Source organism: Salmo salar, chromosome ssa15 (assembly GCF_905237065.1).
Source record: "Salmo salar chromosome ssa15, Ssal_v3.1, whole genome shotgun sequence".
Taxonomy (NCBI): domain Eukaryota; kingdom Metazoa; phylum Chordata; class Actinopteri; order Salmoniformes; family Salmonidae; genus Salmo; species Salmo salar.
The window spans coordinates 81,534,438-81,560,484 of record NC_059456.1 but is presented as its reverse complement, the minus strand read 5'-3'; the positions used below and the strand labels follow the sequence as shown (position 1 = coordinate 81,560,484).

Below are 26,047 nucleotides of genomic sequence, written 5' to 3'. Positions count from 1 at the left end.
TGGGATTTCATTTTTTACTTATTGACTCCACTGCCTCGTTTAACCTCTCGACTTCAGAACGCGATAACAAGACTTGAGCGATCAGCCAGCAGGATGGATGGCAGTTTTAATCATCTCATATCCATAATGAAGCTGACAGCTCCATCTGCGCGGCTTTGAGAGAGCTGAGCGGAGCTAGCAAAACATCACCGGGAACAATCAGCCAGCATCAGGAGGCTTAAATCTACTTCACACAGTGGGCCACAGGATCACTAAAGAATAATGATCAGAAAAAGGCACATACACAAATATTGTCAGAGCCTGTTACTGGGCACCTAGGTGCTTCATTGCTATTACATTTAATCTATTCAAATGATATTGGTTACGTACACTTACAGTTGAAGTCAGAAGTTTACATACACTTATGTTGGAGTCATTAAAACTCATTTTTCAATCACTCCACCAATTCCTTGTTAACAAACTATAGTTTTGGCAAGTCAGTTAGGACATCTACTTTGTGCATGACACAAGTAACTTTTCCAACAATTGTTTACAGACAGATTATTTCACTTATAAATCCCTGTATCACAACTCCAGTGGGTCAGAAGTTTACATACACTAAGTTGACTGTGCCTTTAAACAGCTTGGAAAATTCCAGAACATGATGTCATGGCTTTAGAAGCTTCTGATAGGCTAATTGACATAATTTGAGTCAATTGGAGGTGTACCTGTGGATGTATTTCAAGGCCTACCTTCAAACTCAGTGCCTCTTTGCTTGACATCATGGGAAAATCAAAAGAAATCAGCCAAGACCTCAGAAAAAAAATTGTAGACCTCCACATGTCTGGTTCATCCTTGGGAGCAAATTCCAAATGTCTGAAGGTACCACATTCATCTGTACAAACAATAGTACGCAAGTATAAACACCATGGGACCACACAGCCGTCATACCGCTCAGGTAGGAGATGCGTTCTGTCTCCTAGAGATGAACGTACTTTGGTGCGAAATGTGCAAATCAATCCCAGAACAACAGCAAAGGACCTGGTGAAGATGCTGGAGAAAACACGTACAAAAGTATCTATATCCACAGTAAAATTAGTCCTATATCGACATAACCTGAATGGCCGCTCAGCAAGCAAGAAGCCACTGCTCCGAAACCGCCGTAAAAAAGCCAGACTACGGTTTGCAACTGCACATGGGGACAAAGATCGTACTTTTTGGAGTAATGTCCTCTGGTCTGATGAAACAAAAATAGAACTGTTTGGCCATAATGACCATCGTTATGTTTGGAGGAAAAAGGGGGAAGCTTGCAAGCCGAAGAACACCATCCCAACCGTGAAGCATGGGGGTGGCAGCATCATGTTGTGGGGGTGCTTTGCTGCAGGAGGGACTGGTGCATTTCACAAAATAGATGGCATCATGAGGCGGGAAATTATGTGGATATATTGAATCAATATCTCAAGACATCAGTCAGGAAGTTAAAGCTTGGTCGCAAATGGGTCTTCCAAATGGACAATGACCCCAAGCATACTTCCAAAGTTGTGGCAAAATGCTTAAGAACAACAAAGTCAAGGTATTGGAGTGGCCATCACAAAGCCCTGACCTCAATCCTATGGAAAATTTGTGGGCAGAACAGAAAAAGTGTGTGTGAGCAAGGAGTCCTACAAACCTGACTCAGTTACTCCAGCTCTGACAGGAGGAATGGGTCAAAATTCACCCAACTTATTGTGGGAAGCTTGTGGAAGGCTACCCGAATTGTTTGACACAAGTTTAACAATTTAAAGGCAATGCTACCAAATACTAATTGAGTGTATGTACATTTCTGACCCACTGGGAATGCGATGAAAGAAATAAAAGCTGAAATAAATCATTCTCTCTAATATTATTCTGACATTTCACATTCTTAAAATAAAAGTGGTGATCCTAACTGATCTAAGACAGGGAATGTTAACTAGGATTAAATGTCAGGAATTGTGAAAAACTGAGTTTAAATGTATTTGGCTAAGGTGTATGTAAACTTCCGACTTCAACTGTACATATGAAATGAGTAAAGCAGTATGTAACTATTATTAAAGTGACTAGTGTTCCATTAATGAGGTGACCAGTGACATTGAAGAGGCGCTGTTGTGCCTTCACCACACTTTCTGTGTGGTTGGACCATTTCAGATTGTCAGTGATGTGTATGCTGAGGAACTTGAAGCTTTCACCTTCTCCACTGTGGTCCCTAAAACTGTTGTTACACTAAGGTTTTTATTATTTTCTTTTGCTCTTACTGTAGTACTGTAGCCCACTCCCGACTAGTCACGTTATACAGTGCCTGAGTGGTGCAGCGGTCTAAGACACTGCATAGCAGTGCAAGCTGTGTTGCTATAGATGCTGGTTCAATACCCGTACCGGCCTCAACTGGGAGACCCATGAGATGACTGTAGATTTTTGGTTTCTCTCCCTCTAAAAACAGAATCATTCTAAATAACAAACTGGCTTTATTTACAAATTAGTAGCAATGTCTCACCACATGTTAAGGATTGGCCTTTTTCTTGCTCATTTTACATTATTTGAAAACAAAATAATCTCCAATACTGTTATTTCTTAAACAAAGCGATTATTATTATTATTATTATTATTATTAATTTAGAATTATAAACTCATCAAAAAAAAGAAACGTCCCTTTTTCAGGACCCTGTCTTTCAAGATAATTCGTAAAAATCAAAATAACTTCACAGATCTTCATTTTAAAGGGTTTAAACATGGTTTCCCATGCTTGTTCAATGAACCAGAAACAATTAATGAACATGCACCTGTAGAAAGGTTGGTAAGACACTAACAGCTTACAGACGGTAGGCAATTAAGGTCACAGTTATGAAAACTTAGGACACTAAACAGGCCTTTCTACTGACTCTGATAAACACCAAAAGAAAGATGCCCAGGGTCCCTGCTCATCTGCGTGAACGTGCCTTAGGCATGCTGCAAGGAGGCATGAGGACTGCAGATGTGGCCAGGGCAATAAATTGCAATGTGCGTACTGTGAGACACCTAAGACAGCGCTACAGGGAGAGAGGACAGACAGCTGATCGTCTTCGCAGTGGCAGACCACGTGTAACACCTGCACAGGATCGGTACAGCCGAACATCACACCAGGGCTTGTAGGCCTGTTGTAAGGCAGGTCCTCACCACACATCACCGGCAACAACGTTGCCTATGGGCACAAACCCACTGTCGCTAGACCAGACAGGACTGGCAAAAAGTGCTCTTCACTGACGAGTCGCGATTTTGTCTCACCAGGGGTGATAGTTGGATTCGCGTTTATCGTCGAAGGAATGAGCATTACACCAAGGCCTGTACTCTGGAGCGGGATTGATTAGGAATTGGAGGATCCGTCATGGTCTGGGGCGGTGTGTCACAGCATCATCGGACTGAGCTTGTTGTCATTGCAGGCAATCTCAACGCTGTGCGTTACAGGGAAGACATCCTCCTCCCTCACGTGGTACCCTTCCTGCAGGCTCATCCTGACATGACTCTCCAGCTTGACAATGCCACCAGCCATAATGCTCGTTCTGTGCGGGATTTCCTGTCAGTGCTCTGCCATGGCCAGCGGAGAGCCCGGATCTCAATCCCATTGAGCACGTCTGGGACCTGTTGGATCGGAGGGTGAGTGCTAGGGCCATTCCCCCCCAGAAATGTCTGGGAACTTGCAGATGCCTTGGTGGAAGAGTGGGGTAACATCTCACAGCTAGAACTGGCAAATCTGGTACAGTCCATGAGGAGGAGATGCACTGCAGTACTTAATGCAGCTGGTAGCCACACCAGATACTGACTTTTACTTTTAATATTGACCCCCCCCCCCCCCCCTTTGTTCAGGGACACTGTCACGTCCTGACCAGTAAAGGGGTAATTTTGTTATTGTAGTTGGTCAGGACGTGGCAGGGGTGTGTTTGTTTTGTGTTGTTGGGACTTTTTGGGTTAGTTCTATGTTATGTATTTCTATGTTTGATTTTCTAGTATTTCTATTTCTATGTGATATTGTTTGGGATTGGTCTCTAATTGGAGGCAGCTGTGTCTCGTTGCCTCTGATTAGAGGCCATATTTAAGTAGGGGGTTTTGTCTTGTGTTTTGTGGGTGGTTGTTCCATGTATAGTCAGAGTACCTTACAGGACTGGTTTCCGTTGTTCTTTTGTTCAGTGTTCATTTCTTTAATATATCAAGAAGATGTTTCACATACCCGCTGCAGTTTGGTCCGATCATTACGACGCTTATGACAGAACCACCCACCATAAGAGGACCAAGCAGCGGAGGAAGGAGCAGCAGGAGGACTATAAAGAGTCATGGACCTGGGAGGAGATCCTGGATGGGGCAGGACCATGGCAGCAGGCTGGGGAGTACCGGCGCCCTAAGGAGGAGCTGGAGGCAGCTAAGGCGGAGTGGCCCCATTACGAGGCGTTATACGCAGGGATTGGCAAGTGCGAGAGGCAGCCTCCCAAAACATTTTGGGGGGGGCACATGGGGAGTTGGAGTAAGTCAGGCAATAGGCCTGAACCAACTCCTCGTGCTTATTATGGGGAGCGACGGACCAAGAAAGCACCGAGCTATGCGGAAATGGGCACTGTATTGCCCAGACGCATTCAAAGGCCGGTGCAATCAGTGAAAGCTTCTCAGTACGGCCAGGCTATGGTGAGCACTCAGCCAGGAAGGGTTGTGCAGGCCGTATGCTCCAGACCTCCAGTGCATCTCCAGGGTCCAGTTTACCCTGTTCCTGCTCCTTGCAGTAGTCCTGTGGTGTGTGTCTCCAGTCTGGCGCCTCCAAAGCCAGCCCCACGCACCAGGCCTCCAGTGCGCCTGCCCAGTCCAGTACGTCCTGTTCCTGCTCCTAGCACTAGCCCTGTGGTGCGCGTCCCTAGTCTGGCGCCTCCAAAGCCAGCCCCACGCACCAGGCCTTTAGTGCGCCTGCCCAGTCCAGTACGTCCTGTTCCTGCTCCTCGCACTAACCCTGTGGTGCGTGTCACTAGTCTGGCGCCTCAAAAGCCAGTCCCACGCATCAGGCCTTCAGTGCGCAGTCCCCGTCTAGAGCTTCCGGCGACAGTGCCCCGTCCAGTGCTTCCGGCGACGTCCCACAGTCCGGAACCGACAGAGACGGCCCACAGTCCGGAACCGACAGAGACGGCCGCCAGTCCGGCGCAGCCAGAGTCGCCCGCCAGTCCGGCGCAGCCAGAGTCGCCCGCCAGTCCGGCGCAGCCAGAGTCGCCCGCCAGTCCGGCGCAGCCAGAGTCGCCCGCCAGTCCGGCGCAGCCAGAGTCGCCCGCCAGTCCGGCGCAGCCAGAGTCACCCCTCAGCCCAGAGCCTTCAGCGGTTGGCTACAGCCCTGAGCCTTCAGCAGGGGTGGACAGGTTAGAGTGGGGACTAAGGCTGGAACCAGAGCCACCTGATGGTGGCCACACTCCCTTCCCTCCCTTTATTTTTTATTTTTTTGTGGGTTGTTGTTGGTGTCTTATGGTTAAGGTGCATTCGGTGTCTGCACCTTTGGGGGGGGGGGGGTACTGTCACGTCCTGACCAGTAAAGGGGTCATTTTGTTATTGTAGTTGGTAAGGACGTGGCAGGGGTGTGTTTGTTTTGTGTTGTTGTTGTTTTTTGGTTAGTTCTATGTTATGTATTTCTATGTTTGATTTTCTAGTATTTCTATGTGGTATTGTTTGGGATTGGTCTCCAATTGGAGGCAGCTGTATCTCGTTGCCTCTGATTAGAGGCCATATTTAAGTAGGGGTTTTTGTCTTGAGTTTTGTGGGTGGTTGTTCCATGTATAGTCAGAGTACCTTACAGGACTGTTTTCCGTCATTCTTTTGTTCAGTGTTCATTTCTTTAATAAATCAAGAAGATGTTTCACATACCCGCTGCAGTTTGGTCCGATCATTACGACGCTTATGACAGACACATTATTCCATTTCTGTTAGTCACATGTCTGTGGAACTTGTTCAGTTTTTGTCTCAGTTGTTGAATCTTGTTATGTTCATACAAATATTTACACATGTTAAGTTTGCTGAAAATAAACGCATTTGACAGTGAGAGGACGTTTTTTTCTGAGTTTATTTCTTAATTAGGTTGGCTGTATCACAACCGGCCGTGAATTTCAGTTTAATCCACCAGAAAACACAAAACAAATAATACAACAAAAAGTATTATTATGTATCACATCCAACCGTGATTGGGAGTCCCATAGGACGGCTCACAATTGGCCCAGTGTTTCTCTCTCTCTAAAAACAGAAATAAACGTTTTGGCCTTTACAAATATTATTTTGGCCTTTATTCAGATTACAATCTCTCACTTTCGTTTTTTTTAAACAAAATCACCTAAAAAATATTGTTATCCTTTTTGGCCAGGTATGGTTTACAATCAGAGGCAGCTGTCTATCGTTGTCTCTGATTGGAAGCCATACTTAGGCAGCCTGTTTTTCCTGTGTTGGTGTGGGTAGTTATTTTCCGTTTTGTTAGTTACCTGTCGTTTTGTTTTAAGTGTTTTCATTAAAGTAAAGTATGAGCACTCTACATGCTGCGCCTTGGTCCCCTTTATACGACCCGCGTTACAGTTAACCTCTCTGGGCTAGGCGGGACGAATTCGTCCCACCTACGCAACAGCCAGTTGAATCCCGTGGCGCGATTTTCAAATACCTTAGAAATGCTATTACTTCAATTTCTCAAACATATGACTATTTTACAGCATGTTAAAGACAAGACTCTCGTTAATCTAACCACACTGTCCGATTTCAAAAAGGCTTTACAACGAAAGCAAAACATTAGATTATGTCAGCAGAGTACCCAGCCAGAAATAATCAGACACCCATTTTTCAAGCTAGCATATAATGTCACAAAAACCCAGAAGACAGCTAAATGCAGCACTAACCTTTGATGATCTTCATCAGATGACACACCTAGGACATTATGTTATACAATACATGCATGTTTTGTTCAATCAAGTTCATATTTATATCAAAAACCAGCTTTTTACATTAGCATGTGACGTTCAGAACTAGCATACCCCCCGCAAACCTCCGGTGAATTTACTAAATTACTCACGATAAACGTTCACAAAAAACATAACAATAATTTTAAGAATTATAGATACAGAACTCCTTTGTGCAATCGAGGTGTCCGATTTTAAAATAGCTTTTCGGTGAAAGCACATTTTGCAATATTCTCAGTAGATAGCCCAGCCATCACGGCTAGCCATTTAGACACCCACCAAGTTTAGCCCTGAGCAAAGTCAGATTTACTATTACAAAAGTTTGATTACCTTTGTTGTCTTCGTCAGAATGCACTCCCAGGACTGCTACTTCAATAACAAATGTTGGTTTGGTCCAAAATAATCCATCGTTATATCCAAATAGCGGCGTTTTGTTCGTGCGTTCCAGACACTATCCGAAATGGTAAATCAGGGTCACGAGCATGGCGCAATTCGTGACAAAAAAAATTCTAAATATTCCATTACCGTACTTCGAAGCATGTCAACCGCTGTTTAAAATCCATTTTTATGCCATTTTTCTCGTAAAAAAGCGATAATATTCCGACCGGGAATCTCCGTTTAGGTAAACAGAGGAAAGAAAACAAAGCATTCGGGCGACGCGGGCACGCGCCTGAGTCTCACAGTACTGTAACCAGCCACTACCCAAACGCGCTACTTTTTTTCAGCCAGAGCCTGCAAAGCCACGATTCAGCTTTTTGCCGCCTTCTGAGAGCCCATGTGAGCCGTAGGAAGTGTCACGTAACAGCAGAGATCCTTTGTAATGGATAGAGATGGCAAAGAAGGCCAAGAAATGGTCAGACAGGGTACTTCCTGTACAGAATCTTCTCAGGTTTTGACCTGCCATTTGAGTTCTGTTATACTCACAGACACCATTCAAACAGTTTTAGAAACTTTGGAGTGTTTTCTATCCAAAGCCAATAATTATATGCATATTCTAGTTACTGGGCAGGAGTAGTAACCAGATTAAATCGGGTACGTTTTTTTATCCAGCCGTGTCAATACTGCCCCCTAGCCCTAACAGGTTATATATTATCAAGTTGATGGCACAGTCATATAGCCCTGCACCTACATAAAGCTGAGTAACTCGCTCATTCATGGCTTGGATCAAAATAATTAAGTACCAACATTCTTTATGATAGTCTTTAATAAATAAATGTTTTGGTTAACTTGACCTGGACACCATGTACAGTATTATAATAGCCCTCCCGATCGGCGCAATGGTCTAAGACACTGCATCGCAGTGCAAGATTATTTGCTACAGATGCAGGTTTGATACCCGTGCTGGTCGCCATGGCCATGGCGAGACCCATATGTAATTATTGGCAGTCACGTCATTGAAAAAAAAAAGCTGATATACTGTTGGCCTACCATAGGCGACATGAGTCTCACTAGTGTTCAGTAATGTGCTGTTAAAAGTGGTGTAGGTCTTATTTATTTAAAGAGCATATTGAAGTAATAGGATGGAAGCAATTGCCTACTCGCTGTGGTCAACTATTTTATCACCTTTTCGCGCTGCTCTGAGACAAGCATGGGGACTGGTCTTGATAAATCAATGAGATTTTTATTTTCACTGAATCTCCGTTTGGGTATTGGTTAGACTACAATTATACAATTAGGGTGTGGAAATGTTATGCTCTTTGTATTGTAGCCTACTCCCGACTGTCACGTTGTACAGTGCCATATTTTCAGTTTCATCCTAACGGAAACCCTGAGGGTTTTTCATTTTTCTTGGAATAGATACAACATAATATTAATCATACTAATTAAGCAACATTTCTTAAAATCAGTTCCATATACTATGTTCTTACAAAAAAGGTTTTAAATTCTCTAGTACAGCCACTATTGAAGGCAATCAAATGCTTCTCAAAGATCCCCTCTGGTGGTCAAACTAGCTCTAACTAGCTTTAGTGGTTACAATAGCTGATACTTAAATAACGTGCCATGTAATTCTGCGGCACCATGCAAGCTGTGCTGCAGTAAGCTGCAACTTTTAAAGGACAAACCACTGTACTATGTGGTCTTAACCAAATCAAGGACACACTTTTTCTGATCCACAAGGAAAAATGGGCAGTTGTTATTTGTTTTAAACCTAAACTTAGAACTTACACTCTTCAACTATAGGCTACTTTTTTGAGCTCTCCTAGATTTGCCATTGAGGAACATAAGCATGCTGGTAGTTTTTTGTTTCGAACACAGCCCTGCGTCCCCACCAACACACAATTACTGTTGTTGTTTACGTAATCCAAAAACATTCCATTATAAATTGCAATATGGGTCAGGTGGGAATCATTTCAAAGCTTATTCTATTGCCTACATGGCTAGCTAAGCTATAAAATACAATCTTACAGTGTTAGGCTTTCAAAAGGCACTTCAGACAAACAGATTGTAACTTTGGTGCACATAGAATAGAGTCATGAGTGCGTGTTCCGCAAAGTCTGAGAAAATCCAGCTGAGTAGGTCTGGATGGGGCTGGGTTCATATGAAGTGAAACATCTGTACCACTGGGTCAACGCTAAAAGTTAAGATATAGTCTACTGTAGAAGTATGGCAGTTTCCCATTTCACTATGACATACAGTGCCTTCAGAAAGTATTCACACCAATTAACGTTTTCAACATTTTGTTGTGTAACAGCCTGAATGTAAAATTGATTAAATTGACATTTTGAGTTACTGGTCTACACACAATACCCCATAATGTCGAAGTGGAATTGTCTTTTGAGATGTATTTATTTTTGTTAAAAATGAAAAGCTAAAATGTCTTGAGTCAATAAGTATTCAACCCTTATGTTATGGCAAGCCTAGATAAGTTAAGGAGTAAAAATGTGCTTAACAAGTCACATACACTATTAAGTTGCATGGACTCCGTCTGAGTGCAATAATAGTGTTTAACATTATTTTTGAATGATTACCCCATCTCTGTACCCCACACATTCAATTATCTGTAAGGTCCCTCAGTCGAGCAGTGAATTTCAAACACAGATTCAACCACAAAGACCATGCAGGTTTTACAAAGCCTGCTAGGAAATAACAAAAGCATACATTGAATATCCCTTTGAGCATGGTGAAGTTATTTATTACACTTTGGATTACACCCAGTCACTACGAAGATACAGGCGTCCTTCCTAACTCAGTTGCCAGAGAGGAAGGAAACCACTGAGGGATTTAACCAGGATGCCAATGATGACTTTAAAACAGTTACAGAGTTTAATGGCTGTGATAGGAAAACACTGAGGGTTTACTAACCTAAATGACAGAGAGAAAAGAAGTAAGCCTGTACTGAATGAAAATATTCCAAAACATGCATCCTCTTTGCAATAAGGCACTAAATCAAAACTGCAAAAAATGTGGCAAACAAATTACATTTATGTCCTGAATACAAAGCATTATGTTTGGGGCAAATCCAACACAACACATCACTGAGTACCACTCTTCATATTTTTAAGCATGGTGGTGGCTGCATCATGTTATGGGTATGCTTCTCATCATCCGATGCTTGTCATCGGCAAGGATTAGGGAGATTTTTTAGGATATGTTAGCAGCTGATGTCCAAAGCAAATCAGGGGGAGAAAAATAGATTTATCTGACAAATCATAGATGTTATGGACAAATCATAGATGTTATGCTGGGAGGTAGATGTTCAGCCTCCCCTGTCGTCAGCTTTTCTCCACAGAACAAAGGAACAGGATGCCATTTATAACCCCCCCCACCCTAGCCTGGGGTTGACCAATCAGAAGTCCTTGCAGTACAACTGGGCCAATGGCCAAATAACAAGTATCCTGCTCCAGACTCAATATACAGACCAATGAAAATGTGGTACATGTAGCACATGTAGAGTCCAGGACTGACATTCCACAGATTCTAAACAGATGTTGAACTGAAGACCAAGTATTTACATTGACAATTCCCTATTGACCATTAGTATTCTCATCCTCTCATCCTCTGCGTTCTGTATTTATCTTCAAAATATTCTTATAGATAAAACAAAACAGAATAGAGCTAAGAACAGGCAAAATCCTAGAGGAAAATATGGTTCACTCTGCTTTCCAACAGACACTGGGAGACAAATTCATCTTTCAGCAGGACAATAATCTAAAACACAAAGCCAAATATATACTGGAGTTTCTTACCAAGATGACATTGAATGTTCTTGAGTGGCCGAGTAACAGTTTTGACTTCAATCAGCTTAAAAATTGATAGCAAGACTTGAAAATGGCTGTCTAGCAATGATCAACAACCAACTTGACAGAGCTAATGTGCAAATATTGTACAATCCAGGTGTCACGTAGAGTAGGCCAGAAGGCTAAACTGGAAAACCTAACCTCTATAAAAAATAAAAAGATGGCGGAGCCGCAAAAGTTCTTCTGTGCAACGGTGTTTATTTACATAGTGATTCCGGAACAAAACAACAGTACTGCCATCAAACGTATACCTTATGGGACAGCTTAAAAACAAAGCTGCCCCACCCACAGCTCAATCCAAAATGCCCCTCTATGAACTGAAAGAGAGGCTCCTTTTGTAGGGGTAGCCCCTCCCCTCAGAACAATTAACACTAATTAATTAAGCAATTACCTATTCAACATACAGTTTCCATTTATCTAAACATACCAAAATATATACATTGCAACACGTTTATGAAACAACATCACAATATAACATTTACAAAATTACATCACTACTGACAGTGTCTTCCAATATGCCCGTTTACATTAATGAGCCATTCCGGACAGGCACTACAAAGTAAGCCCAATTCCCTTAGCTCGGGTCCTTATCCAGCATACCTGGAAGCTACAGAGATGGAGAGAGAGAGGAACAGAACAAACAACCGTGCTCATCCATAACATCGATAAGTATACTAAATATTGCTTATATTAAATATGAACACCTGTCTTTATTTCTTTATACCCTAACTGGTTACTGAAGTAAGTGTGAAATGTATGTACTAAGATAGAGACGTTAACTTGTGTGTCGACCCACATTGTTAACTTATCTGATAACGGAGCAGGGAGGAGTGATGAATGTGTGCGTGCGTTAAAGTACCAAATGCTGCCCGCGGCCAGTGACGGACTTCTACGTCACACCAGGTGTGCAAAGCTCTTAGAGACTTACCCAGAAACACTCACAGCTGTAATTGCTGCCAAAGGTGATTCTAACATGTATTGACTCAGGGGTGTGAATACATATGTAAATTAGATGTGTATTTCATATTCAATAAATTAGCAAAAATTTCTAAAAACATGGGTTCACTTTATCATTATGGGGTATTGTGTGTAGATTGGTGAGAAAACAAATATATTTAATCCATTCTGAATTCAGTCTGTAACACAACAAAATGTGGAACAAGTCAAGGGGTATGAATACTTTCTGAAGGCACTGTATGTTCATATTATGTATAACTATATATAACTAATATATAACTCCATATTTGGAAGCGCTTAGGTCACCTGACTTTTGGCAGGGATTTTACCACTACAAATCGCTTTCTACCGTAATAACTTTTTTTCTATGTGTGAGAACTTCTTGTCAACGTGTGAGAACTTCTTGTCTTTTTCTTGTCGTCAACTCCCTGCCAAAGTCAGGTGTAATAACTTCCAAATATGGAGTTTCAGGTTTGCCATATCTGTCATGTTTGTGCATATCTCTCCTATGTGCAAATCTTTATGGCAGTAATTTTACTTAAGGCCCTCGGTTTTTCTTCTTTTTTTATATTTTCTACACTGTAGAATAATAATGAAGACATCAAAACTATGAAATAACACATATGGAATCATGTAGTATCCAAAAAAGTGTTAAACAAATCAAAATATTATTCAAAGTAGCCACCCTTTGCCTTGATGACAGTCTTGGCACACTCTTGGCATTCTCTCAACCAGCTTCATGAGGTGAGAATGAATTTCAATTAACAGGTGTGCCTTGTTTGTGGAATTTCTTTCCTTCTTAATGCATTTGAGCCAATCAGTTGTGTTGTGACAAGGTAGGGGTGGTATACAGAAGATAGCCCTATTTGGTAAAGTCCAAATTATGTCAAGAACAGCTCAAATAAGCAAAGAGAAATGACAGTCCATCATTACTTTAAGACATGAAGGTCAGTCAATTCTGAAAATGTCCAGAACTTTGAAAGTTTCTTCAAGTGGAGTCGCAAAAACCATCAAGCGCTATGATGAAACTAGCTCTCATGAGAACCACCACAGGAAAGGAAGACCTACAGTTGCCTCTGCTGCAGAGGATATGTTCATTAGAGTTAACTGCACATCAGATTGCAGCCCAAGTAAATACTTCACAGATTTCAAGTAACAGACACATCTCAACATCAACTGTTAAGAGGAGACTGGATGAATCAGGCCTTCATGGTTGAATTGCTGCAAAGAAACCACTACTAAAGGACACCAAAAATAAGAAGAGACTTGCTTGGGACAAGAAATACAAGCAATGGACATTAGACCGGTGGAAATCTGTCCTTTGGTCTGATGAGTCCAAATTTGAGATTTTTGGTTTCAACTACCGTGTCTTTGTGAGGCGCAGAGTAGGTGAACAGATGATCTCCGTATGTGTGGTTCCCACCGTGAAGCACGGAGGAGGTGTGATGGTGTGGGGTTGCTTTGCTGTGGACACTGTCAGTGATTTATTTAGAATTCAAGGCACACTTAACCAAATCACATAATAAGTTGTATGGACTAATATAATATGAGTTAACATGATTTTTTAAATGACCATCTCTGTACCCCACACATACAATTATGTGTAAGGTCCCTCAGTCAAGTAGTGAATTTCAAGCACAGATTCAACCACAAAGACCAGGGAGGCTTTCCAGTGCCTCAAAAAGAAGGGCACCAATTGGTAGATTGGTATAAAAAAAAAAGAAGCTGAATCTGAATATCCCTTTGTGCATGGTGAAGTTATTAATTAGGCTTTGGGGGGTGTATCAATACACCCAGTCACTACAAAGATACTGGCATCCTTCCAAACTGAGTTGCATGAGGCAAATGGTGATTTTTAAAAAGTATGAGTTTAATGACTGTGATAGGAGAAAACTGAGAATGGATCAACAATATTGTAGTTACTCTACAATACTAATCTAAGCCTGCACAAAATAAAAGTAGTTCATAACATGGATCCTGTTTGCAACAAGGCACTTAAGTAATACAGCAAAAAATTTAACAAAGGATTTAACTTTTTGTCCTGAATACAAATTGTTATGTTTGGGGCAAATCCAACACCACATCACTCAGTACAATTCTCCATATTTTCAAGCATGGGGGTGGCTGCATCCTGTTATGGGTATGCTTCTCATCATCAAGGACTGAGGAGTTTTTCGGGATAAAAAAATTAATGGAATGGAGCTAAGCACATGCAAAACCATAAAGGAAAGCCTGGTTCAGTCTTCTTTCCACCAGAGAATGGGAGATGATCTAATGACAAGACTTGAAAATAGCTGTCTACCAACCATCAACAACCAAGTTGACAAAGCTTGAAGAATTAAAAATAATAATAACGTGCAAATATTGCAGAATCCAGGTGTGCAAAGCTCAGAGACTTACCCAAATAGACTCACAGCTGTAATCACTGCCAAAGTGGTTCTAGCATGTATTGACTAATGGGGGTGAATACTCAAGATATATTCGTAATTTTCTTTTTTTACATTTTTAGCACTTTGACATTAAAGTATTTTGTGTAGATCGTTGACAAAAAAATTACAATTAAATCCATTTTAATCCCACAATAAAAAGTTAAGAAATCTAAGGGGGGTGAATACTTACAATAGGCAATGTAACTACAGAGGTATAAACATGGCATATGCCTATTCTGAAACCAAAAACTGCTGAATAAAACAAAACAGTTTGCTCTGAGTCACAGCTCCTCTAAATTCAGGGGAAAGATTAAGTGTCCTAAAATATTAATTGGCCGATGGTTAGGGAAAATGTGCTTTGAATAGTTGAACAATTTTGAGGGGCCAATCCCTCTCAATACCCTAGATATGTCAAAAGGAGAACACTTACATCACTGAATGATATTTCACTTCTTTTACACAAATATTCAACACATTCTTCACTTATCTGTCCCAGAAAACGGCACTTCGTGCCAAAATCTTGCTTCAAACAGTTAGCAATGAGTGAATGATAACGTGATGCAATCCTGCTGTCTTCCTGACTAGCCTTGACACGCCAAATCCAGCTGCACTTAAAACAGGATAGAAATACAGATGAATGACTTTCGAAATTGCATGATAGAAAACATAGGAAAGGAGTTTTACCTGGTGTGTCTCCATATGGCTTTGGTGGTTTGACAGTTTCCCCTAAACTGACGCTGGCCTTGGTGGTGCTCAGCCTCCTAGGGTGTGGGGTGGTCACTACCGCGAATGTCCTCTGGGGGCTCTTGGTGGTGGTGGTAGTGGTGGTGGTGGCCATGGTAGTGGTCAAGGCCTTGGTGGACAGCGTGGAGTTGGCCACCGTTTTCCCCTCACCATCGTCAAAGTTGTCCTCCGTCCCTGTGGGTCCCCAGTCGATATATCCGGCCACCGTCGTGGTCCTGCCATCCTGAGATTTGTCGTCGGCGTCCCATTTCAGCTGTCTCCGAGCCCTCCGTAACAACCTCACCACGTCTGTTTTGCTCCCCCTGAGAAGAGCTACCGCTGCTGCCGAATCCCCCGCCTCAGTGGATGTGTATTTCAACCGGCACTCCTTACATGGCTGTCCTTTGTGTACCAGTCTCCTGTACTTTTGACCCCTGACCTTTGGCACTGGCCCTCCCCTGCTGTCTGGCAGTGGAACGGGGTTGAGGAGCCGGTGCGCCAGAGTGCTCACAGTCCTCCAATGGAGGATGTTGGGAGTATCCCAGAGGGGCGCCGAGTGGGGCCGGGGGCGAGGCACAGGTTTGGGGATGAGCTTGATGCCCAGGCCCTGACTGAGGGGGCTACACAGGGAGAAATCCAGGATGAGGTGGGTCATGGCCAGGAGGATCCACACCTGACGCCCTAGACAGCTCCCCGGCCGTAGAGCAGACATCGGACTAGAGAGAAAAGGAGAGAGGCCATTTTAGATTTGGCGTCGATGCACATTTTAAACCAAAAGGGATAGTAGTAGTTGTAGATGAAGGGTTGGTTTCCCAGACATGCATTAGACTAAAAAGCACTTTAGGCCTAATCTAGGACTGATCTACATCAGAAAGCCATCCAAAAGTGTTTTCTAACTGTGAGATTGGCATCACAGAATAACGTTGATGGAGGTCTAGTTACCTACACAATGAAACATATATTGATGTAACATTGTGTACGGTCCACATCTGTATTCCAGACAGATCTGATTCTCCTCTCAGGCAAAATTCTGCTCACTGACTAACTAAACTCTGGCAAATTGAGCACCTGAAATGACAAAGGTAAGACACTAAATAAATAGTGTAATACATTTTTAAAGATTAAGGCTTTAAAATATTGCTTTCTGCTGTCAAATTCAGCAAGGATTTATCCTTGATTTTACAGGTTTACTTCTTCAATTCAGTCATGATTAACTGTAAAAAAAAAAAAAAAAAAAGGTCAGGCCTAGTTTAGCTGATCATAATATTCAGCATAGAATGTCATCTTGATTCCCAAGGGGCAATTAGATTATGCTGCGAGATAGCATTGAAGGGTGTCATATAATATAAAGTCAGAATTAGACATGGCTTGATGTGAGTACGATATTGAATATGAAAACTTAAAGGTAGACTCAGAGACACGACATCAGCATGCACAGCGGGGCCACTTCCTGTTTATAAAATATCAACAACAACAGACTTCAAACCTGCCACCATTGGCATGTCTCAAAAGAGGGCTCAGTGGTAGTATTGGCAGATTAAATGTTTTTGCTGTTATTGATATCTAGAAACAGGACATCGCCCCAATACTACATTTAACATTGGAAGGAATACATTCTTTATCACATTAGTCATCATTATCACACATCATTAAAACTCTGAAACAAACATTTAAACACCTGTGAAATGTGACCCTGTTTCCAAATCCTCCACTGATTGATATCTGTAAACAGGACACTGTCCCATAAGCACTAACAAGTGAAGTTCATAAGAGCACATCAAATTTGGTGCCAAATGAAAGCTAAGAGTCTATACTTAAGAAAAGGCATATTTTTTCAACCATTTTCCATCCTAAACAATTTAATAAGCAAATGCTTTGATTTCTGATCAAACATATGGAGAAGGGGTCTTAAAGTCTTAAAAGGTATTACAAATACATCAAAACACAATCATGTTGATGTAAAGACCCCTGCCAACTAATATCAACACTTATATTTCGTTTTGCAGTTATTATTCGATTTTGATTTGATTTATTAGGATCAAATCAAATTTTATTGGTCACATACACGTGTTTAGCAGATGCTATTGTGGGTGTAGCGAAATGCTTGTAAATCCCCATTAGCCGACGCCAATGGCAACAGTTAGTCTTACCGGGGTCATTCACATAACGAAAAAGACATTACTGACAAAATACTTTATAATTTACATATACTTAACAACATTAACATGTAGTATGTGTGTGTGTGCATCTATCAGTTACACATACATGTCAGTACATACAACAAGTAGGTCACATGGGGGAGAGGTGTTGTGCCGTGAGGTGTTGCTTTATTTGTTTTTTTAAACCAGGTTTGCTGTTCACTTGCGCTTTATAAGATGGAAGGGAGTTCCATGCACTCGTGGCTCTGTATAATACTGTAGGTTTCCTTGAATTGGTTCTGAACCTGGGGACTGTGAAAAGACCCTTGGTGGCATGTCTGATGGTGCTGTGTGTAAATTGACTATGCAAACAATTTGGAATTTCTAACACATTAATATTTCTTATAAAAACAAGAAGTGGCACAGTCAGTCTTTCCTCAACTTAAACCAAAAGAGAGACTGGTATGCATATTATTAATATTAGCCCACTGATTACAATGAAGAGCAAGACGTGTCGCTCTGTTCTGGGCCAGCAGCAGCTTTCTTTGCAGCACTTGACCATATGACTGTACAATATATCAAGATAAGATAAAACTAGAGCCTTCAGGACTTGCTTTGTGGAGTGTGGTGTCAAAAAAGCAGAGCATCTATTATTACGGACAGACTACTCCCCATCTTTACAACCATTGAATCCATATGTTTTTACCATGACAATTTACAAACTAAGGTAACACCAAGTAATTTAGTCTCCTCGATATGTTCAACAGCCACACCATTCATTACCCGATTCAGGTCTAGAACTTACAGAATAATTTGTACCAAATACAATGCTCTTAGTTTTAGAGATGTTCAGGACCAGTGTATTACTGGCCACCCAATCCAAAACAGACTGCAACTCTTTGTTAAGGGTTTCAGTTACCTCATTAGCTGTGGTTGCTGATGTGTATATGGTTGAATAATCAGCATACATGGACACACATGCTTGGTTAATGCCAGTGGCAGGACATTGGTAAACATAGAAAGAGTAGCTGACCTATAGAGCTGTCGTGCGGTACACCACACTTTACATGCCTTCTGTAAGTTTAGGAAATATGTGACTCATTTCAGGAAACTAGGCATATGTCGCAACTCACTACTTCACAGGAGCAGCATTTGAAAGTATACATTTATTTTTGAAGAAAATTGTTTTGGGCAGAAATGCTTTCTAGAACATGGGAATTTTCATGTGCTTTAATAACAAACTTGTATTCCATGAATACAATTGTTAAATTATGAGCCTATTTGGTTTAGCCATGGAAAAAGCCAGGAACCTTCCACTAGCCATGATTGGCTGAACTAATGTATGAGCTGGACATGCCAGGAGATGAGATTGGTCTGCCATGTAGCACGCTTCTGTCTTTAACGTGAGCTGTTCAGTATGTGTTGACAGTCCTTTCTACTGTGCCATTTTTGAAAAGATATAACGATAGCCATCAAGAACTACAAAAGTGTTGCTACTTTTCTCAACAACATTAATACCCTGAATTTAGCAAGCGCTATTAACAGATCAGTAGGAAAAAGGGATGGGCTACTTTCTGCACACGCCACGGTCAGTGTGAACCAAAGTGACTTGACACAAAGCTGGCCAAACAAGATGTAGCTACAAACAAAATGGAGTTCAATGGTTCCAGTCTGCCATGAAGCGTTCATCCGTGTACACGGGTAAGAGTCTAGCTACATTTTCCAGATACGTTTTTTAAATTTTGTCAGAAAGTAATTTGTATTGCAAGTTAAAGCATGCTGTTAGTTAGCTAAGGTTATGTGTATGATCTGTGTAGTAATGCTATTCGAATCAGAAATCCATTTGCATTGCTAGTTATAGCCTAATGTTAGCTAGTTAACATTGAACCGAGTTTCTTAGATTTATCTACCTGCAGATTCATACTACAGCTATGACAATGTTTGTATTTGTAGTAGTATGAGTTGGGGTTATGCCAGTTCATTGTTTAGCTAGCTAGCTACATAGCTAGCTACATGTCTAAACAAAAGACTCCACTTCGGCCGTAATATTACATGACCCATCAAATTAGCAGGTGTGTCTGGGGGTGGTTACGGCCATTGATTGTATTTCATGAGCATGTGTACATGTCTAGACAATAGTGACCCATCCACTTAGCTAGATGTGGATGATGGGTGGTTATAGCATTTCCTTCACATGACCCATCAATTTAGACAAGTGTGTCGGGTAAGCGTCATCTAATAACGATAAAATAATTTATAAAATATTTTTATCTGGACACTTTCTATTTTTGATATTGCTACTATGCAAGTATGCAAGTACTATCACTGTACAGTTTATACCTTCTGTATCCTGTGCATGTGACAAATAAACTTAGATATTTTTTTTACTATAGCGTGTGTTTACCACATGGCCTCATATGTGAATCCTTAAAGAGATGGGTGGGACTAAGGCTTAAGTGGGTGTGAACGGTGCTGAATGGGTGTAAACAAAGACGATCTCTCCAGTACAGTGGCTTGCGAAAGTATTCATACCCCATTGGCATTTTCCCTATTTTGTTGCCTTACAACCTGGAATTAAAATACATTTCTTGGGGGGGTTTGTATCATTTGATTTACACAACATGCCTACCACTTTGAAGATGCAAAATATTTTACATTGTGAAACAAACAAGAAATAAGACAAAAAAAACAGAACACTTGAGAGTGGATAACTATTCACCCCCCAAAGTCAATACTTTATAGAGCCACCTTTTGCAGCAATTACAGCTGCAAGTCTATTGGGGTATGTCTCTATAAGCTTGGCACATCTAGCCACTGGGATTTTTGCCCATTCTTCAAGGCAAAACTGCTTCAGCTCCTTCAAGTTGGATGGGTTCTGCTGGTGTACAGCAATCTTTAAGACATACCACAGATTCTCAATTGGATTGAGGTCTGGGCTTTGACTAGGCCATTCCAAGACATTTAAATGTTTCCCCTTAAACCACTCGAGTGTTGCTTTAGCAGTATGCTTAGGGTCATTGTCCTGCAAGAAGGTGAACCTCCATCCCAGTCTCAAATCTCTGGAAGACTGAAACAGGTTTCCCTCAAAAAATTCCCTGTATTTAGCGCCATCCATCATTCCTTCCATTCTGAACAGTTTCCCAGTCCCTGCCGATGAAAAACATCCCCACAGCATGATGCTGCCACCACCATGCTTCACTGTGGGATGGTGTTCTCGGGGTGATGAGAGGTGTTGGGTTTGCGCCAGACATAGCGTTTTCATTGATGGCCAAAAAGCTCAATTTTAGTCTCATCTGACCAGAGTACCTTCTTCAAAATGTTTGGGGAGTCTCCCACATGCCTTTTGGCGAACACCAAACATGTTTGCTTATTTTTTCCTGGCCACTCTTCTGTAAAGCCCAGCTCTGTGGAGTGTACGGCTTAAAGTGGTCCTATGGACAGATACTCCAATCGCCGCTGTGGAGCTTTGCAGCTTCTTCAGGGTTATCTTTGGTCTCTTTGTTGCCTCTCTGATTAATGCCCTCCTTGCCTTGTCCGTGAGTTTTGGTGGGTTGCCCTCTCTTGGCAGGTTTGTTGTGGTGCCATATTCTTTCCATTTTTAATAATGGATTTAATGGTGCTCCGTGGGATGTTCAAAGTTTCAGATATTTTTTTATAACCCAACCCTGATCTGTACTTCTCCACAACTTTGTCCCTGACCTGTTTGGATAGCTCCTTGGTCTTCATAGTGCCGCTTGCTTGGTGGTGCCCCTTGCTTGGTGGTGTTGCAGACTCTGGGGCCTTTCAGAACAGGTGTATATATACACTGAGATCATGTGACAGATTATGTGACACTTAGATTGCACACAGGTGGACTTTATTTAACCTGTTATGGATAGGGGGCAGTATTTTCACGGCCGGATAAAATACGTACCGATTTAATCTGATTATTACTCCTGCCCAGAAACTAGAATATGCATATAATTACTAGCTTTGGATAGAAAACACTCCAAAGTTTCTAAAACTGTTTGAATGGTGTCTGTGAGTATAACAGAACTAATTTGGCAGGCCAAAACCTGAGAAGATTCTGTACAGGAAGTACCCTGTCTGACCATTTCTTGGCCTTCTTGATTATCTCTATCCAAAACAGGGGATCTCTGCTGTTACGTGACACTTCCAACGGCTCCCATGGGCTCTCAGAAGGCGGCAAAAAGCTGAATCGTGGCTTTGCAGGCCCTGGCTGAAAAACATTAGCGCGTTTGGATAGTGGCCGGTCAGAGTACTATGAGACTGAGGCTCGTGCACGAGTCGACTCCATGTTTACTTTCTCTCTCTTTGAACGAAAATAACCACTCCCGGTCGGAATATTTTTACGAGAAAAATGGCATAAAAATTGATTTTAAACAGCGGTTGACATGCTTCGAAGTACGGTAATGGAATATTTAGAATTTTTTTGTCACGAAACGCGCCGGGCGCGTAACCCTTCGTCACCCTTGGATAGTGTCTTGAACGCACGAACAAAACACCGCTATTTGGATATAACTATGGATTATTTTGAACCAAACCAACGTTTGTTATTGAAGTAGCAGTCCTGGGAGTGCATTCTGACGAAGAACACCAAAGGTAATCAAACTTTTCTGATAGTAAATCGGAGTTTGGTGAGGGTCAAACTTGGTGGGTGTCAAAATAGCTAGCCGTGATGGCTGGGCTATCTACTCAGAATATTGCAAAATGTGCTTTCACCGAAAAGCTATTTTAAAATCGGACACCTCGATTGCACAAAGGAGTTCTGTATCTATAATTCTTAAAATAATTGTTTTGTTTTTTGTGAACGTTTATCGTGAGTAATTTAGTAAATTCACCGGAAGTGTTCGGTGGGAATGCTAGTTCTGAACGTCACATGCTAATGTAAAAAGCTGTTTTTTGATATAAATATGAACTTGATTGAACAAAACATGCATGTATTGTATAACATAATGTCCTAGGCGTGTCATCTGATGAAGATCATCAAAGGTTAGTGCTGCATTTAGCTGTCTTCTGGGTTTTTGTGACATTATATGCTAGCTTGAAAAATGGGTGTCTGATTATTTCTGGCTTGGTACTCTGCTGACATAATTTTATGTTTTGCTTTCGCTGTAAAGCCTTTTTGAAATCGGACAGTGTGGTTAGATAAAGGAGAGTCTTGTCTTTAAAATGCTGTGAAATAGTCATATGTTTGAAAAATTGAAGTTTTTGTATTTTTGAGGAATTTGTAATTCGCGCCACGCCTATCATTGGATATTGGAGCAGGTGTTCCGCTAGCGGAACGTCTAGATGTAAGAGGTTAACACATTATGTCACTTCTGAAGGTAATTGGTTGCACCAGATCTTATTTAGGGGCTTCATAGCAAAGGGCGTGAATACATGTGCAAGCACCACCTTTCCGGTTTTTAGTTTTTATAATTTCTTTAAACATGTTATTTTTTTCATTTCACTTCACCAATTTGGACTGTTTTGTGTATGTCCATTACATAAAATCCAAATAAAAATCCATTTAAATTACAGGTTGTAATGCAACAAAGTAGGAAAAACGGCAAGGGGGATGAATACTTTTGCAAGGCACTGTAGGTGTATCAAAACATTCAAGTGCCATTTTCTCAAAAGTGGGTTTACTTTCAAAGCAGAATTACTTTCCCATTGTTCCTCAACTGCAGTGTATGATATACAATTTTCTCAGTCTGAGTCTCTACTTTTATCCAATGTAAAAAACACAATTTCAAATTTTTCTACATAAGACCAAAATGAGGCAGTCGGTCACATATTTTTATATTTAACTAGGCAAGTCAGATAAGAACCAATTCTTATTTACAATGACGGCCTAGGAACAGTGTGTTAACTGCCTTGTTCAAGGGCAGAACGACAGATTTTTACCTTGTCAGCTTGGGGATTCGATCTAGCAACTTTCCGGTTACTGGCACAACACTCTACCCACTAGGCTACCTGCCACCCCATACTACCTAGTTGTTATTGCCAAAAACTCACATCTTTAAGACACTTTATATTTTAGAATTCATGAGGGAGAATGATGATTGTTCAAATCAAAATCAAAGTTTATTGGTTGCGTACACAGTTTAAGCGGATGTTATAGCGGGTGAAGCGAAATGTTTATATTACTAGGGCCTAAGTGCAGTAAAATATCAAACAAGTGCACAATAATCAAAAACGAATAAAGAATTAAATAAAGAAATGTCAGAATGAATCCAATTAACAACCCAAATAAGACTGTATCAGTAATCTAAATGCAATCTATGCATATAAACACCGACAATATATACTAAGAATGATAGGTCTGTTCAGCAGCAGGCATATTTTCGATGACAAGCATCCAGTATATAAATATGCGGTGTGTATAAACAGTGTCTTAAAATGTGATGTACAGTAGTAGATATATTAGAATGAGCTATGTTGAGAATACAGTATACAAATAAAGTGTGAAAAACGGTATAAAAGAAACAGGAAGTGTTCAGTGTTTCATGTCTATATACATGGGACAGCAGCATTGGCTGTGTGTGTGTGAGTGTGTGTGTATGTGTGTGTGTTTATGATTATGGGCGTATGCACGTGTGTGAGTGTATACATGAGTGCATGAGTCTGCGTGTATATGTTTTGTGTGAGTGTGTGGGAGTATGTGTGCGCAAAAGTCTCTAAGCTGCAGGACTGAGTACCGGGCAGGAAGACGGCTAGTGATAGCTGTTCAATGGTCTGATGGCCTAGTGATGAAAGCTGTTTCCAAGCCTCTTGGTCAATTCTCCGATGAACCTGTACCGTCTGCCAGACGGTTGCAGAGTGAACAGTCTGTGGCCCGGGTGGCTTAGGTCCTTAATGATCTTCTTCTTAGCCTTCCTTTGACACCAAGTGCTGTAAATCACCTGGAGGGCAGGCACCGTGACACTGATGGTGTGTTGGGCTGACCACACCACCCTCTGAAGAGCCATGCGGTTGAGGACAGTGTAGTTGCCGTATCATACGGTGATGCAGCCCGACAGAATGCGCTCAATGGTATATCTGTAGAAGTTCATGAGCTTCTTAGGGCCCATGCCGAATTTCTTCAGCCGACTGATGTTAAAGAGGAGCTGTTGTGCCTTCTTCACCGCATTGTCGATGTGATGGGACCATTTCAGGTCCTCAGTGATTGGACACCGAGGGACTTGAAGCTTTTGACCCTCCAGACTATGGCCCAGTCGATGTGGATGGGAGCTTGCACTATGATCGGTCTCTTGTAGTCCACGATCAGCTCCTTGGTTTTGTTGATGTTGAGGGAGAGGTTATTGTCCTGACACCACTCCACCAGGGCTCTAACCTCCTCCATGTAGGCTGTCTCGTCGTTGTTGCTGATCAGGCACTGTTGTGTCGTCAGCAAACTTGATGATTGAGTGGGAGTCGTGCATGGCAGTGCAGTCGTGGGTGAATAGGGAGGGGGGGCTAGGCACACGTCCCTTGGGGGCCCCGGTGTTGACGGTCAGCATGGCAGAGGTGTTGTTACCAACCCTCACCAACTGGGGTCGGCCTGTCAGGAAGTCCAGGACCCAGTTGCACAGGGAGGAGTTCATAGAGGTAGACCTACCAATTAGTTACAGGGTTTTTACTCTACTGATAACAGTTTGGTTTATTAATTAAAACATGTAAAAAAATCTGTATCAGAATGACTGCAACCGAATTGGTTAATATCTACAATGGGAGTTCATAGTAGTCACAAATCACAGTTGGGTCACCCCTCCCTTCCACTGGTATACTGTTATGTTTAGCTCAATGTTTTCTCTGTCTTTCTGTCGCATAGTGGTCAAAGCAAGAGTGTGAAAACAATATGGACAACCTCTTTCTCTCTGTCTCTGTCTCTCTCTAATATAACCTCTCCCGGCTCTTACGGACACCTACCCATGAGCCCCCTCTCTTTATATTTACTGTAACCAGCCCTCTCACGCACTGAGCACAGACCGACACCAGACATCCATGGATGTTGAAAAGTACTTCAGATTTGGTCACTACAAATTTGAACCAATCTGTTTCACACGTTTGGACAGCACAGTACAGTAGAGCACAGTACAGTGCAGTAAAGAAAAGTAGAGTATAGTAGAGTAAATATCAGTACAATACAGTACAGTAGAGTAGAGTTTAGTACAGCACAGTAGAGCACACTAGAGTATAGTAATTTACTGTACTGTAAAATACTGTAACGTACTGTGCAGTGCTGTGCTGTACTGTACTCTACTCTACTCTACTGAGCTCTATTGTGCTCTACTGTGATGTCCAAACTTGTGAAGCATAAACTATGATTGGTAAAGATTTGGTCCTCATTAGAATAATAGCCAATGTGTAGAATAATACCCAAACATGCAAACAAGGATATAACATTTTTCTACCTTTGTGTACCTATTCAGGGTACATCACCATAATGAGAATGCCATTCATAATTATGCATTTCTGTATAGTACAGATCTGGGAAAGATGATGTCATTCTGTTCCCGGGTGTTTAATCCACTTCACTTTCAAACTCAAGGTGTCATCATAGCTGACACCCCATTATTTCTGCATCTTTAATCTTAATTCGGAGTAAACATTTAACAGAGTTTTTGGAAAACGTGGTCACATAAAAAACTGAGGGAGATTGTACTGTC

At 41.6% G+C, this 26,047-nt stretch overlaps 1 protein-coding gene across 1 annotated transcript in view; it reads right to left on the bottom strand.

Annotated features, from left to right (window-relative positions):
• LOC106571996 (adherens junction-associated protein 1) overlaps positions 1 to 26,047 on the bottom strand; it is a 76,475-nt gene that overhangs the window by 8,319 nt on the left and 42,109 nt on the right. Inside the window, exon 2 of the mRNA XM_014145672.2 lies at positions 15,238 to 15,992. Coding sequence (XP_014001147.1) covers positions 15,238 to 15,988 — 751 coding nt within the window. The 5' untranslated portion in view covers positions 15,989 to 15,992. The remainder of the gene's footprint in view (positions 1 to 15,237; positions 15,993 to 26,047) is intronic.